The 14,706-nt window shown below is 43.4% G+C and overlaps 1 protein-coding gene across 10 annotated transcripts in view; it reads right to left on the bottom strand.

Moving 5' to 3' along the window:
- Nucleotides 1-12,654, bottom strand: part of Afdn (afadin, adherens junction formation factor) — a 132,113-nt gene extending 119,459 nt beyond the window's left edge. For all 10 annotated transcript variants that reach the window (XM_059272891.1, XM_059272894.1, XM_059272895.1 and 7 more), the window contains exon 1: nt 12,485-12,654. In XM_059272891.1, coding sequence (XP_059128874.1) covers nt 12,485-12,589 — 105 coding nt within the window. In that variant the 5' untranslated portion in view covers nt 12,590-12,654. The remainder of the gene's footprint in view (nt 1-12,484) is intronic.
- Nucleotides 12,655-14,706: the final 2,052 nt, after the last annotated feature.

Genomic DNA, 14,706 nt, shown 5'->3' with positions numbered 1-14,706 from the left:
GGTGTGAGCACTAAACGAGTAAACAGGAACACTATCAGAACACACTGTCTCACGTTCATTCTCTTTCCCCCTGTCCCATGAGCATAGGGAAGGTTTCAGTAGAGCTACAAAGTTTTACTCACACACTCATCACTCATACAGTCTGACTGCTGTGTAGGAGACACAGTAACTCCATACTCTGCCTGTAGTTAGTAAAAAATATGGCATGTATCATCTGAGCTGTCAAAGACAGAGTAAACTACCTCAAAGAAAAGATTGCAATAGAGTTTTAGAAGGCAAGGTAAAAAACCAATATACTATGGCCTGCCATCAAGATGGCTTAGCAGGTCAAGATGCCTGCCATCAACCTGATGACCAGAGTTCAATTCCAGGACTCCACATGGTTAAAGAAAAACTGCCTCCTGAAAGCCGTCCTCTAACTTCCATATACTTCCATATACTTCCTCGCATGTGCATGCACGCACGCGCACACGCGCGCGCGCGCACACACACACACACACACACACACACACACACTAAATAAATAAATAAATAAATAAATAAATAAATAAATAAATAAATACATAATTTAAAAAAATCAATACTCTCAGCCAGGTGTGGTGGCACATGCCTTTAATCCTGACACTCCGGAGGCAGAAGTAGGCAGATCTCTGTGAGTTTGAGGCCAGCATGATCTATAAAGCAAGTTCCAGAACAGCCAGGGCTGTTACAAAGAGAAACCCTGTCACACACAAACCAGCAATGACCCACAGCGGGCCTCATGAAGTGTGGAGTGTCATTACCAGAAAAACCTGGGTCCGTTTTAGTAACTAAATTCTTGACAGAGATGCAGCTAAGAAATATGATTCATCATTACTAGATAAAATGGAAATGATTAACCAGTTATAACATGTACTCCCACCCCTAAGTGAAATAAAATCCTGCAAGAAAGTCTTAAAGGCAATAAAGAATTTCTTCAGACAGCATACCACTGGATAATTTGTTATCTCTGTTTCTATTAGCATTTTCCAAATATCTAAAGCATGCATTTTATGATAGAAAGAAAACAAACACCTTTAAATAAATAACTTACTACAACGAAGACCCATTAGCCACTTCAGGTCTAACAGTATTCAAGAATACTCTCTAACCATCAGCCATAAATAATCTAAGTATTTTCAGTGTTCTTCCTGATTTAATACTCTTCAATTTCTCCATCCCTGAGATTCCCCAAAACAATTTCATGAATGTAATTTTTTAAAAATTTAAGCTGTAATCAGCAAATTTGGCATAAAAATCACATTAACTGTACCATGAACTCAACAAGGTCATCTTTGTCAAAGTTAACAGTTTTGAACACTGCAAGTCCTAAACATTACATGCAGCAAAATCACTGTCCATGGTACTCACAGCAGGCTTCTCCTCTTAGAGCTTAACTGATCTGAAGAGGTACTATTACAAATTCATGTACTCAGGAATTAAGGTCCCCTGTCTAAATTGTATTACCCTTTTAAATTCATGTTTAATAGTAAGCGTTTTTCACTGTTTAAAAATAGTATGCCATCAATACAGTTCAGTAGTGCTGTCTATATTATTAAATATAACAGATATCCAAATAGCCAAAGAAACTTATACAACTCAGGCTTTCTACTTAGGGGAGGAGAATAAAAGGTCGGTCTGGCCAGACTATGGTGACCTACACCTTTGATCCTAGCACTCAGAAGGCAGAGGCAGGTGGATCTCTGTGAGTTCAAGGCCAGCCTGGTCTACAGAGAGAGCTCCAGGACAGCCAGGGTTACACAGAAAAAAACTGTCAGGAAAGAAAAAAAAAAGTTAAGAAAAAGAAAAGGTCAGATTTTTTTTCTGTTTATTTTGTCCTATTCTGGTGTGGGTGTGGGGGAGTGTTTAGTTGCCTGTTTTTCTAATGAGAGGGAAAAAGAAAATATGTAGATTTAGGAGGGTTTGGATGAGGAGGTAGTTGGGGAAGGAGAAATCATGATCAGAATATATTGTATTAAAAAAAAAAAAAGAGGCTATTTCAATTAGAAAAAAATGGTCAACCAAGTGCCCGAACTCAGTCGACATTAGACAAGGATCTGGCGTCCTCTTTACAGTGCACTGACACTGCTACATTGTGGCTCTCTGTCCTCATGCACTCTTGAAAATAGACCAGGACTACAAATTACACACACATGACTGGGCGGGTCATATTCTCAAAGGGTTAGAATAATAAACTTTGATGGTCACTACTGTGGCCAGGTATGGCCAGTATTACTAAGTAACAAGAATGTTTGAAAAAAATGCTTTCATTGTGTCACTAGTAACTAAAATTTAAAATGGATATATTAAAACACACAAAGTGAGGAAACACATCTAAATTTAATGTTGCAATCCACTCTCCCATAAGTTCCAAATTTATTTAAAATATTATACATTTATGCTATAGCCCACTTGAAAATGTCATGCGCAGAAATCAAACTTTAGAATACTTATCATCATCATCATCATTGCTACCGTGCTAGGGATTAAATCTAAGATTTTGTGCCTGCTAGGCAAGCATTTTATCACTGAGCTTTATGTCCAGCCCCAAGACAAAAAATTTATAGCCATTTCTAAATATTTTATTTAGGGCATAGCTTATAAATTGTAGTCCCCTAAAACCTTGGAATATTGTGTGGCTCTTTCAGGTCAGGTCATCTAAATAAGCTATTTTTGTAATAATCAGACAGTATTAGCCTCTCCCATGTGTTGGCATCTGTACAGGTGGCCAAAGATTACAACGAGCAGAAGTGACAGTGTCTTGGATTTTATACTCAGCACGTTTGCAGGTTATGTAACTTCAGAATACAACAGGCTTTGAATGTGTGATGGCTTCCTATAGTGGCCACACTGCTCTGTTTCCTCCACCAATCCCATTGTAGAAACTAGACACAAAGCAAAAGGAGCAAAGCAGCAAGCTGAGGCCTTCATATAGAGTGATGCTGTCACTAACACTAAGATAGAGGAGTAGGCAAGGATTTTTTAAATAGAAGACCAACAGTACAGGAAGTAACCCCAAGTAACTACATAAAAATAGTTTCTGTACAGCAAAGGAAACAATTAGCAGAGTTAACAGAGACAGCCTATTGACCAGCTACATTTCAGACAAGAGGCTAATATCCAGAATTTATAAAGAATTGCTGAAATTAAATACCAAGGAAATAAAATCTCCAATCAACAAATGATGAATAGACAGTTTAAAAAAATACAAATGTCCAATAACTATTTTTAATGTTCATTATCCCTTGTGGTGGTATTTTACTTGTACTGAAATGTGATTTTAATTGTATGTTAATAAATAAAGTTGCCTGGGGGTCAGAGTTATAGAGCCATAGCAAGTGCGTGGCGGTGGTGACGCACGCCTTTAAGGACCTGGAGGGCGGTACATACAGGCAATGACAAGGCAGTCACGTGTTTAGTTTACAACCAATGAGAAGGCAGAACATCTAGACTATTTAAAGACATACACACAGGAAGTAGGCCTCTTTTTCGGAGAGCTCTCTTGGCTGAAGCAGGATAGCTGAAGCAGGAAGGGTAAGGCTCCTAGTTCTGACCTCTTGGCTTTCTTCTCTGAATCGGCTCTGTGTTTCTTATTTAATAAGACGGTTGGTTACATCTACAATCCCTAGTCATCAGAGAAATGCAAATTAAAACTACTCTTGAGATACTACTTCACCCCAGTCAGAACGGCATCATTAACAAATCTGACAATGGGGCTGGAGAGATGGCCCTGTGGTTATGAGCACTGGCTCCTCTTTCAGAGGATCCAGGTTCAATTCCCAGCACCCACATGGCAGCTCACAACTATCCGACACCCTCACACAGACACACATGCAGGCCAAACGCCAATGCACATAAGTAATAATAAAACAAGTCTGACAATAAGTGTCGGCGAGCATGTAAAGGAAGGAACCGCTATACCCTACGGTAGAGGTTCAAACTAGTGCAGTCACTGTGGAAATCAGTTTGGAAATTACTCAAAACACTAAAAGTGCAACTCCTGTCTGGCTCAGCTAATTCACTCCTGGCCACATACCCAGAGTTCACACCTTACCATAGAGACATCTGCACCCCTGTTTTTTCTGCGGCCTTACTCACGACAGCACGGCTGTCCATCAACAGTGAGCAGATAATGAGAATTCGGTATACATTAACAAACAGAATACTTCTCAGCTCTAGAGGAAAATTAAGTTTATAATTTTGTAGAAAATTGGATGGAATTAGACTATTAAATGAGGTCACATACCTTCAGAAAGAAATAAGTCACATATCCCCTCTCATATGTGGACTCTAGACAAGAATATTTGTACATTTGTAAACAAATACACCTGTGAATTCAGTATAGCATGAAAGAAAGAGAACAAGAAAGGCTAAATGAATATGGGGTGAGGAAGGACTGATGCAGGTAATGGACACAAGTTATGAAAACTTGTTTTTCTAGTTCTAATTCTGTTACAGTTTTTTTTTTTTTTTTTTTTTTTTTGCTTTTGGTGGTGGCTAAGTACATAAAATATATTCAATACTGAAAATGTAAAATTTAATGTGAAGCTTTACAGCTTCTGTTTCAGAAGCCAATTCTAACTATAAGTTCATTAAGTTGTATAAACTTCGGATCTGGCTAATTTGGGTGTGTAATATATTTATTTGCATGTTTCTTGTATAATAAATTTCATTAAAACATAAAGAAAAAGAAAACAATAGGTCTTCATACAAAACAGCACTAAATGAACAAGTTCTCTAAAGATTATCAGGAATACAAAAGGGCAGCATTTACCTGCCTTCCTTTTTTTTTTAAATGTTGATTTTCTTTTCTTTTTCTTAATGTATTTTTAAGCTTTTTAATTTTTTGTATTATTTTATGTGTACGTATTTTATTTTGTATTTTATGTTTGCATGTATTTCTGTGCACTACATGTGTGCACTACATGTGTGCAGTGCATGTGTGCAGTGCATTACAGGGGCCAGAAGAGGGCAACAGCTCCATCAGAACTAGAGTTACAGATAGTTGTGAGTTGCCATGTAGGTGCTGGGAATCAAACCCAGATAGTCTGGAAGAACAGCCAAGGCTCTTAACCACTGAGCCATCTCTCCAGCCCCATTTGATCTCCTTTAAGAGAGAACATGAAGCCAAGCAGCAGAGAACCAGGAGCTACAATTCTGACAAAGTACAGGGAAGATTCCTAACCAGTGAAGCAGGCAAACAGCAAATGGGCATTCTTTTCACTGGTCATCATTTGGTAAGTCAAGCTTTTCTATTTTGAAAACCAGAGATCTTCTTAAGTGACATTCTCTGGAACACATCTTCCCAACCTGGAAACAACTTACAGCACATTCCTCACCAGAGCTGGACCCCCACTGAAGCGGTTCTCAGTCTGATTTTACCTTACCAAAATGCAAAACTGTTCTACACACAAAACACACAACACACAACACACCCCCCCCCACACACACACACACAGTCTGTGAAAAAGGTCTGGAACTGCCTGTCTAGGGTCAGTTAGCCAACTCCAACAAGTTCAAAAGGGCAGTAAGTGAAAAGACAGTTGCACCCAGTCCATTCTGACACTACCAAAGAGCTAAGAGAAGCAGTGCCAGTCTATGCCTACTGTCCTGCTCAAATTAAAAGCACCCAGCTGAAGTTACACAGCATTCTGAATGGTCACCCTCCTGCAATCATTTACAAGGTAAAGCATATTATATTCAAAGTAAAAACTTAATAGTGTAATCAATTTCCGAGTCTCTAAATAATTTCATTCCTGACACATACCTGTAAACTTGAATTATGCAGTCTCATATTCTTCAACTTTTAGGCTCAACTTATATTAGGAAACTACTCTGCAGCATTGTAAGTAAGCATTCTGTCTGTGTACTTAGTTTCACTTTATTAAGTATATTCACTCTCTAAATTATATGATATGGGTTATTAACATATGCAAAACTGTGAGTGAATTTTTGTTGTCGTTGTCCAAGCCAGGGATAGGGAAAGAAATCTAAGCCAAATAACCTGAGACCAGCAAACAATCACCCTTGCTATCTCCCAGACTGCTTTAATCCAGTTCTGAACTCCTAAGTGCTTGGGATCAATAACTGTTTTCAGAGCTCACATTTTTCTGGGTTTTAAAATGTCTACATGTATGTAATAAGGTATCTTCGGGATACAGCATGAATTTAAACATTAAATTTATTTGTTTAATTTATGTTACACTTTATAAACAGACTACCTGTAATTCTATACAATATTTTTGTTGTGCCTGTATTTTTACTACAATCTGTCCTATGAGGTCAGATGTTGATTTTTCCACTTGTGGTAGCATGTTAGCATTCAGACTGTTTTGGATTCTGGAGCATTTTGGACTTTGGATTTCAAATTGAGCAGAGATGTTAAGAAAAATGTGCTCACGAATAAACAAAGTCCAGCCTTGATAGCATGTACACACCTGCCATCAACTCCCAGGGAGAGAGACACCAGCAAGCGGCCTACCGGGGAATTTTAGGCCTTATCAGAAGAATGCCAGTGCTAGCAAACACTTAACCTACTCAGAATTGATAAAGAATCAATGGAATGTTTGTAGCTTGTATGTAGGTATGCATGCAGTGTATATAGGAACACTTCTAGTACCTATCTTACAAGTAGGAATGCAAGCCAAGTACATTTACTGATCCTTGTCCTGGGCATCTTCTAGGTAAATGAGCTGAGCCTCCATATAACCTTTGCCAGGAAACTAATAGAAACCCCAAACTTCTCAACAAAAACCAGTGTTTTCCCTAATGTGGAAATAACTTTCAACTATTAAGGCACTACAGTTTTTAGCATAGATTTCCATTTTATTTATAATAATGGAAAGTAAGTTTATATCTAAATAGTTATTATATCATTTTCTGACATTACCCCAAAGTTCAAGTCTGGCAAAATTGTTTAAAAACAAGTTAACCTATGCTACCAGAATAATAATCAATGTCTAGCAATAATGCTCTACAGATTACAACTACTCAACTCATCCTTAATAACGTAATAAACTTGTCTCTTAAGCTTCCAGCAAACTGGTACCACATCCTAATATGGTTCCCTTTTTTTTCAATATGAAAGCCAACTTCTACTGATACTCTACTGTTGTCATTTAATCACAGTTAAAGTTCCATAAAAATACACAATTACAAAATTCATATCCCACTGGGCCAACAAAGTGCATCAATCTATTTTCAATGGCATAGAACAACGAATTAAAACTGGTCTAAATGCCATTCTAACTTACGTACCTAAGTAGTCACCAATAATATCAGTGCTGTATCTAGGTTGACAAGCACCAGCTGAAGAGGGCAAGGAAGCCAAGTCCCTACTCCATGACTGCTGCAGAGCAGACTGCATACAAGTTCACCAGCAACAAAGCTTCCCAGAAAACAAGGAGCTACAGAAACCTTTCACAACAGTTCACTGGCGTGCTGACATGATCGTAGGGCTTGTGCTGTGGCACTCTGTGGAATCAGACACCACCAGATGCCAGCTGCTGACTTTCAAACCCCCTCCCAGCATCTGGTATGGAAAATTGCTCAGGACTTCAAGACAGACCTGTGCTTCCAGAGAACAGATATTGGTGATGTTTGCAAGAGGCAAGTGACACCTAACTGGTGGGTACATTTGAAGATACCAACCTGATTGTTATCTATGTCAAATGTGTAACAATTATGCCAAAAGACAGCCAGCAAGCATGCTGCAGAGTATAGAATTTAAGAACTGGCTACCATGGGAAACATTTTCTGTCAACATAATTTTTCTCTTCTTCCCATCACCAGCTGTTCTGATTTTCCCTCCAGAGTCAAACAGTACCTAAGTATATGACTGTGAGGGGAAAAATGGGGAGTATAAATCAATCAACATCTGACGTCCACATATGTGTGAATTTCAAACAGAAATGCAGGGTATAAAGCATTTACACAAGTCAGAATGCTTGGGAAAACAAGTTGTTCCAACAGTTTAACCATCTAACAATTACAAATTAACCTGCTAAAAAATTTCTGGACAATGCCATCATTTGAAATTGTTATAAGTAAATAAATTCCTATTCCCCCACCCCACCTCCTTTGTTTTCGAGACAAGGTTTCTCTGTGTAACAGCCCTAGCTGTCCTGCAACTTGCTCTGTAGACCAGGCTGGCCAGAGTGCTGGGATTAAAGGTGTGCACCACCACTACCCAGCTGTCAATAAATTTCTTATTGATGAGAGAAACCAAAAAAAAAAAAAAAAAGTATCCAAAAACATTAGACAAGAGCTATACGAACACAAAATTTAACCAGTTATTACAGCACATAAAAACTTTAAAGCACCGTAACCACCCCTGAAGGTCACTAAGTAAGGAGTGAAAGAAGCCAAGTGTGCACGCCTATAGTCTTAGCACTAAGGAGCCTGGGGCAGGAGAAACACTAGCTCTCAGCCAGCCAGAGCTACTTAGGGAGACTCTGTCTCAAACATGAAAAAAAAACCAGGATGGCCAGGCATGGTGGCATAGGTCTTTAATCCCAGCACTTGAGAGGCAGAGGCAGGCAAATCTCTGAGTTTGAGGCCAGCCTGGTCTACATAGTAAATTCTAGGACAGCTAGGGCTGTTACACAGAGTACCTAAGTAGTCACCAATTTTCAAGTCACCTGCCTTGAAAATCTGAATGAAAAAAAGAAAGAGAGATTGAGAGGGAGGGAGGGAGGGAAAGAACAGGATGCCTATGAATATTAAATCCCATCAATAACCACCTGTTTCATTTTACAGTCACAAGAAAAAGATTTTCATCAGTATCAATACTTAAATTACCACTGTTACTTGTAAAATTTTCAGATATAATTAGGTTGCATGACAAAGCATCATTACAACCTAAGGATCAGTTAAAATACAAATGTAGCTATAATAAGCTATGCAATTACCACCTCTTCACCTGGGCACTTCCCAGTCCACCTCTGACGGCAATCTCCAAGTTATTTTTTGCACATATCCTTTAGGTAATATCATCACATGACTTCTAAGATTAACCATGGAATCAGAATGAACCATGTTCACTGATAATAAAGCATATGTGGGTGTCTACAAAAAAAAAAAAAAAAAAAAACCAACCTAAATAAATGGCCAAAAGGTGTCTCATGAAGCTAAAGGTCATTAGCTTAGCAAAGTTTATCAGTATAAGCTTCATGCAAAAGTAAGGATAAAACAAATCTTTCTTTATTATGTAAACAATTTTCAATAAACTTTTACAAGGCATCTTCCCCATATGTTGTCAGGAATAAAGGCATACACAAAGTAAACTGTATTCAATATTTCTTTTCACAATGTTTACTAAGTACCAATTTTGACAGACAGCAACTTCGCAAGAATAAATCTTTGAATTCTCGCCCTTGTGTAATGAGAGAGAGAAAAACCAGTAAGTTTGATGACAAGTCTTGGTGACTTGTGGCCCACCAAAGAAGCCCTCTTCTGAAATGGTACTGGGAAGTTAAAAAGACTCTCAGGGGTACTCTGCTATCATGAATCATTAGAAATCCCTAAAGCAATAAAGCCCTAACTTTAAAAGAAAAGAGAGTCCCAAAATGCCTCAAGAAGCATGTTTATTAGTTTCTAATAACTAGTCAAGGCATTAATTCAGCTTAACACCAATCTCCCAGTCATAAAATGTTCACATTTAGTGTAGATTGTAAATTTTTTGTTTTCACAAAAGTACACAAGAACCCAAGACCCAACTAAAGAATGACTGAAATATATTCAGCAGCAACTTGCTGATTCCTTGGAAATACCCCTTTACACAGAAATGTGAACATGAAGGAAAAAGCAACCTTCACCAGGATGATGCCAAAACATTCCTAATTTTCTTTAAAAGTAAATATAGTTCAAGTTTATCACCTTGCTAAATATAGAAAGCAAAGAATAATCAGTGGTGATCAAAGCTGTCAGAAACCACCAAGTCACAGATGACTAATGGAGTTTAAAATGTGGTAACAGATACTGAACACTGTACCAAAAATAAGCAAACAAAAGAAAAAAGACTCCTTATACTCTTATAAATACACATAAAAGACTGACCAATTAAAGAAATACATGGCTTATATCTTCCACAAATCAACTTCTCCAGGGAATCTTTTCAATGTATACTGAACATCTAATAACAGTTGGTATAATATTTATCCTCTTGTAGAAAACTGCTTGATTGTAACAGCCAAATGCTTATTTTTACATAAAAAGCAAGCATTAGATGGAAAAATTATTTTCAGATACAAGCTTGGACAAACCAGGCTGGAACCACTGGCCTTAGAGGACTGAATTTACTTTCATGATGTAATATGTTAAACATAAAGCTTAGCTTCAAATTAAAGCACAGAATAATTTTAATAGGATACAAAGATTCTCAAAAAAAATCAAACAGAAAATGTGATCTAGCCATTACATAACAATAAAGCAAAGAAAAATAGACATTTTTGGAAAAATAACTTCATCATGAAAAGCTTTCAATTACAAGTCATTTCTAAAAATAGAAATGTTCAGATGTAAATGATCATAATGTAATATGAAAAAGATAATCTCGTTTTTTTAAAGTCCTTTAATTTTTTTTAACTGTCTATATAACTGTTCCTCTGCAGAATAACTGGAGGGAGGGGAGAGACCTCCCAAAAAGCATGCCAACTTTAGTAACTGTGCATATCTTCAAAACCAATACATAAAAGTTTCAACTTAATACTTATAAAATAGAATCAAATTAAATCAAATATATTTTATTTGAAAGTCTTTAAAGTTAATGCCTCAATTTAAGACTAAAAATTGATCTCAATGCTACTTCTCGACTGAAAAGACTCCTTTTTTTAACCATACTTAAGAACTCTCAAAAAAAAAAAGAAAATTCACTTGACTAGCAATATTTTACCTCCAAATTTCATCCTGCCATTAAAAAAAAAATCAAGCTAATTATTCTGAAAGACAAGATAATGCTGAAACTAAATTACTAGATGGCTCCTTTCTAAAGGAGTTCTGTGAATGAACACTAACTACACAGTAAATTTGCTTACTAAAACGTAGCTCGTAAAATCATTATAGAAGATGAATTATGAATCAGGAGTAACAACATTAGTGTTCAGACTGGCAACCTGAACCTAATAATTTACCTTAGCTTGTCAACTAGGGCTCAAGAGGAAGGGCTCTAACTAGGTCAAGTGTGCTCACAAGAAGGTGACACCGACCGAAGGAAGGGAAAGCCTTCCTCCACAGGCAAAATTAAGTCAAAAGGGGAAAGCCAAGAATGAAAGAGATTAAATCTGAAGAGACTGTTCCCATCTACCGAGCACGTTTCCGCGGCTAAGCGCTGCCGGATTTTATAGCAAGCACCTTTTTATAACAAATCAAAACTAGAGCTATTTCCTGATCCGACACAAACCCTGGGTAAAGTGTGGAGCTGTGTAGTGGAAGTCCGCCCCGCTGTCACAAGAGGCTTCCCGCCACCGCCAGCCATCCGCCCGGTCAGCACAACCTCCCGCGTCCTAAGCGGCTAGCTACCTGTGCCTCCACCCCACCCACCCACCCACCCCCAAAACCGTCCAGAACTCTCCCCGCAGCTCAGATAGGAACAGCCGCTTGCACCGGGCTGGAGCGGGGCTTCTCCGCCCGCCCCGCCGCCGGGCCCGGACGCACTCGCGCAGTGGGCGCCCGGGGGGCTCAGACCGCCGCGAGCACCGGCCGGTCACGTGCCTCGGAGGGGGCCCGAGATCCGCGTCCCGGGCACTAAGGAAGACGCCATCCAAGAAGCTGGCCGCGACGGGGACACGTCCGCCCCAGGGCCCGGTGGACCCCGCAGGGGGGAAGCCCACGGCCTGGAGCGGGCCGCGTTGCGGGGGGCGGGAGGGGGACGGGGGTGGGGGGACACCGGTGCGCTGCCAGGTGGGGGCCGGGAGGCACAGGTGGGTTGTGTGGGCACAGGTGGGCGGCCAGGTGGCGTCCCCTGGGGGCGCGAGTGGGGTCTGGGGGACACAAGGGCGCGACGAGAAAGGGACGCGGTGGCACAGGTGGGGGTCGGGGGACACACGTGGGTAGCCGGGGGGCGGGGGGAGGGAGGGTGCCGGGGACACAAGGGCACATCCAGGTGCGTCCCAGGGCGCAGGTGGCCAGCCCGCCAGCTCCGCAGGCCACCGAGCCGCCTCGGACCCCGCCCGCCCGCCCGGCTACCCACGGGGCGCGGCAAGAGGCGACAAGGACGACCGCCCCTAGGGACCCCGCTGGCCAGCACGGTGGGCGGAGGCCGAGGGGACAGGGCCGCGGGCGAGGGCGGGTCCGCGGTCTGGCGGGCGGGCGGGCGGGCCGGCGGGGGAGGGGCGGCCGCGGGACCCCGCCGCTGCGCTCCGGCTCCTGCGGCGGCCTCCGCGTCGCCGGCCTGCGCGCGCCCCCTCCCCTCCCGTCCCCTCCCGTCCCCTCCAGCCCCGGCGGCGGCGGCCGCGGCGGCGGCGCTTACCTCGGTCGGCTGGCTGATCTCGAACAGGTCCAGCCGGTTGGCGTTCCAGTGGTGAATGATGTCGGCCAGCTTCCGCCGCTCTTCGTCACGGCCGCCCGCCGACATGGTCGCGGCGGCCGCAACCTCCCCACGGTCGGCCGGGCCCGAACCCCGCAGGCCGCCTCGCCACCAACGCCGCCGCCTCCGCCTCCTCCTCCTCCGCCGCCGCCGCCGCCGCGCGTCCTCCGCCGGGGCTCGGCCCGCGTCCGGCCCGCGCCGCCTCAGCCCGCCTCAGCCGCGGCCGGTGCGCCGAGCGCCGCCCCCCGCCCGCCCGCCCGCCGCCGCCGTGCGCGCCGGCCGCCGTGCGCGCCCCCGTGCGGGCGCGCGCGCGCGCCGCGCACCTCCGCGCCGCGCCGCTCCGCTAGGTGCTGCCTGCCCGCCCGCCTGCCTGCCTGGCCGCGCGCTCCGGGGGCGCGCTGGGTGCCCGCCGGCGGCCGTGAGTCCTGCCGGCAGCGCACGGGTCCTCCAGCCCGCGCAAGCTTCTAACCCGAGCGGCTTGGGTCCGCACGGCCCGGCGGACGGGTCCGCCCTGGGCAGGCTGAGGTGTGGCGGGCAGCCGGGCGGCGCGGCGTCCTGACGGGTGGGGCGGGCCCGGAGCTGCCTGCCGAGCCGGGTGGACAGGTGGGCGTGGGCAGCGCGGCCGGCGGAACTGGCTGGCCATCCCGCCGCGGCCCTGACCCCTGGGGTGCACTGGCTGCTTGGGGTCAAATCCAAGCTGACCTTTCTCCGGAGGAAAGATAAATTATTATGGTTGTGGGTGAGCGTCAGTGCAAATGTTTTCAGAGTCCTCCTCCTCCGGCTCCGGGTGCTCTTTGAATCCCCCGCATTCCTCAGCCCCTGGGCAGGGAGCGGCAGCGGCCTTTGTGTCTCCCGGGAGCGCATGCCACCTCGGGAGGAGACAGCGGACCAGAGTTAAAGAGCAGGGAGAGACATTAGCGTGAGTTTTTTTGTTTTTTGTTATTTTTTTTAAATCTTTTATAGAGTCCCAGTAATCCTAGAAACCTAAAAATTAACTGCAACAGTAAAAATTAACTGCAACAGCAAATGTTGTGGGTTTTACAGACGTCTGTTTCTTTGTCTTTTTTCATTCCCTCCTCATTGCCAAAAATATTTGTTCGCTGGAGAACATATCCCGAAAGAGCCGTCCCCCTCCCCCCGCGCCCCCATTCATCCAGGTAAAATTGGTGTCTAGCATTCTCTATGACATGCTCTAAGGAAAAGCCTTTCACCGAGGCTGAGAGTGATACGCCCCGTTTGACACGGCCTCTTTATTTTTGCCATCGCCCTTTCCAGTGTGAAGATATGTTTTCTCTCTTCCAGTTGGATTTCGTCTTTCGTGGGAGAGAAGAGCATCTGTCCTCCAGGCTTTGTCTGCTCTGTGGCTGCACTAGCACCGCAAAGCCACATAAGGAGGCTTTTCAGCAGAGGAGCTTGGTGTTGAACTCATGCCATGGGCAATGAATTCTTCAATAGACCCCTCATCCTCTTCTGGAAGTTAAAGAGAGGCGATTTGCAGAAAAGCATATGTGTGTGCATGCATCTCCCTGTCCTGGTATTCTGTTCCTTTGTGCCTTTCAGTTCCCGTGCTTCTGTGTGGACTCGTTTTTCATTGTGATGAGATAGATCCCTAGTGGCAGTGCAGCTCAGGACCCTCGCTAGCCTGCACACAGCGTAGTTCCCACTGATCCCAGCAGTGTGAACTGATTTTGACAGTGGAGAGCTTTATTCCTGCTGAACAATGACTGGCTCTTCCAGAATTAGTTTGGGAAGCTACCAGTGAGGTAGCTAAAGGGGAAATTCAGTGTTGCTAGAAATCAGGTATGGACTGTGTAGAGTTGCTTTTTATGGGGGAAAATGTGTGTGCAGAGAAGCCACCTACAAGGCAGGGTTTACAGACGGCTCTACGTCACTCAGTTACCATTGGTTTCCAGTTTACTTAACAGCTCCATCTCTATCATCTTGAGCAGTGAATCAGTTCCCAAACCTAGTCATAGTAAGTCATTAGTTTATTGATAAGGGCTTAAAAGTAATTTGAAATATATGCAATACCTGTGATCCTCACAGTCACAAATGCGCTAAGAATTAGGTTGAACCATTCCTCCACCAACTGTCATTGTTTGAGACACAAAGGTAAGTGCGGAGTGGTCGCCCAGGCCTGTGTTCCAAGAATGCGGAGGTGGGAG

Source organism: Peromyscus eremicus, chromosome 8b (genome assembly GCF_949786415.1).
Source record: "Peromyscus eremicus chromosome 8b, PerEre_H2_v1, whole genome shotgun sequence".
Lineage (NCBI taxonomy): Eukaryota > Metazoa > Chordata > Mammalia > Rodentia > Cricetidae > Peromyscus > Peromyscus eremicus.
This window is presented reverse-complemented; position numbering and strand designations above follow the sequence as displayed.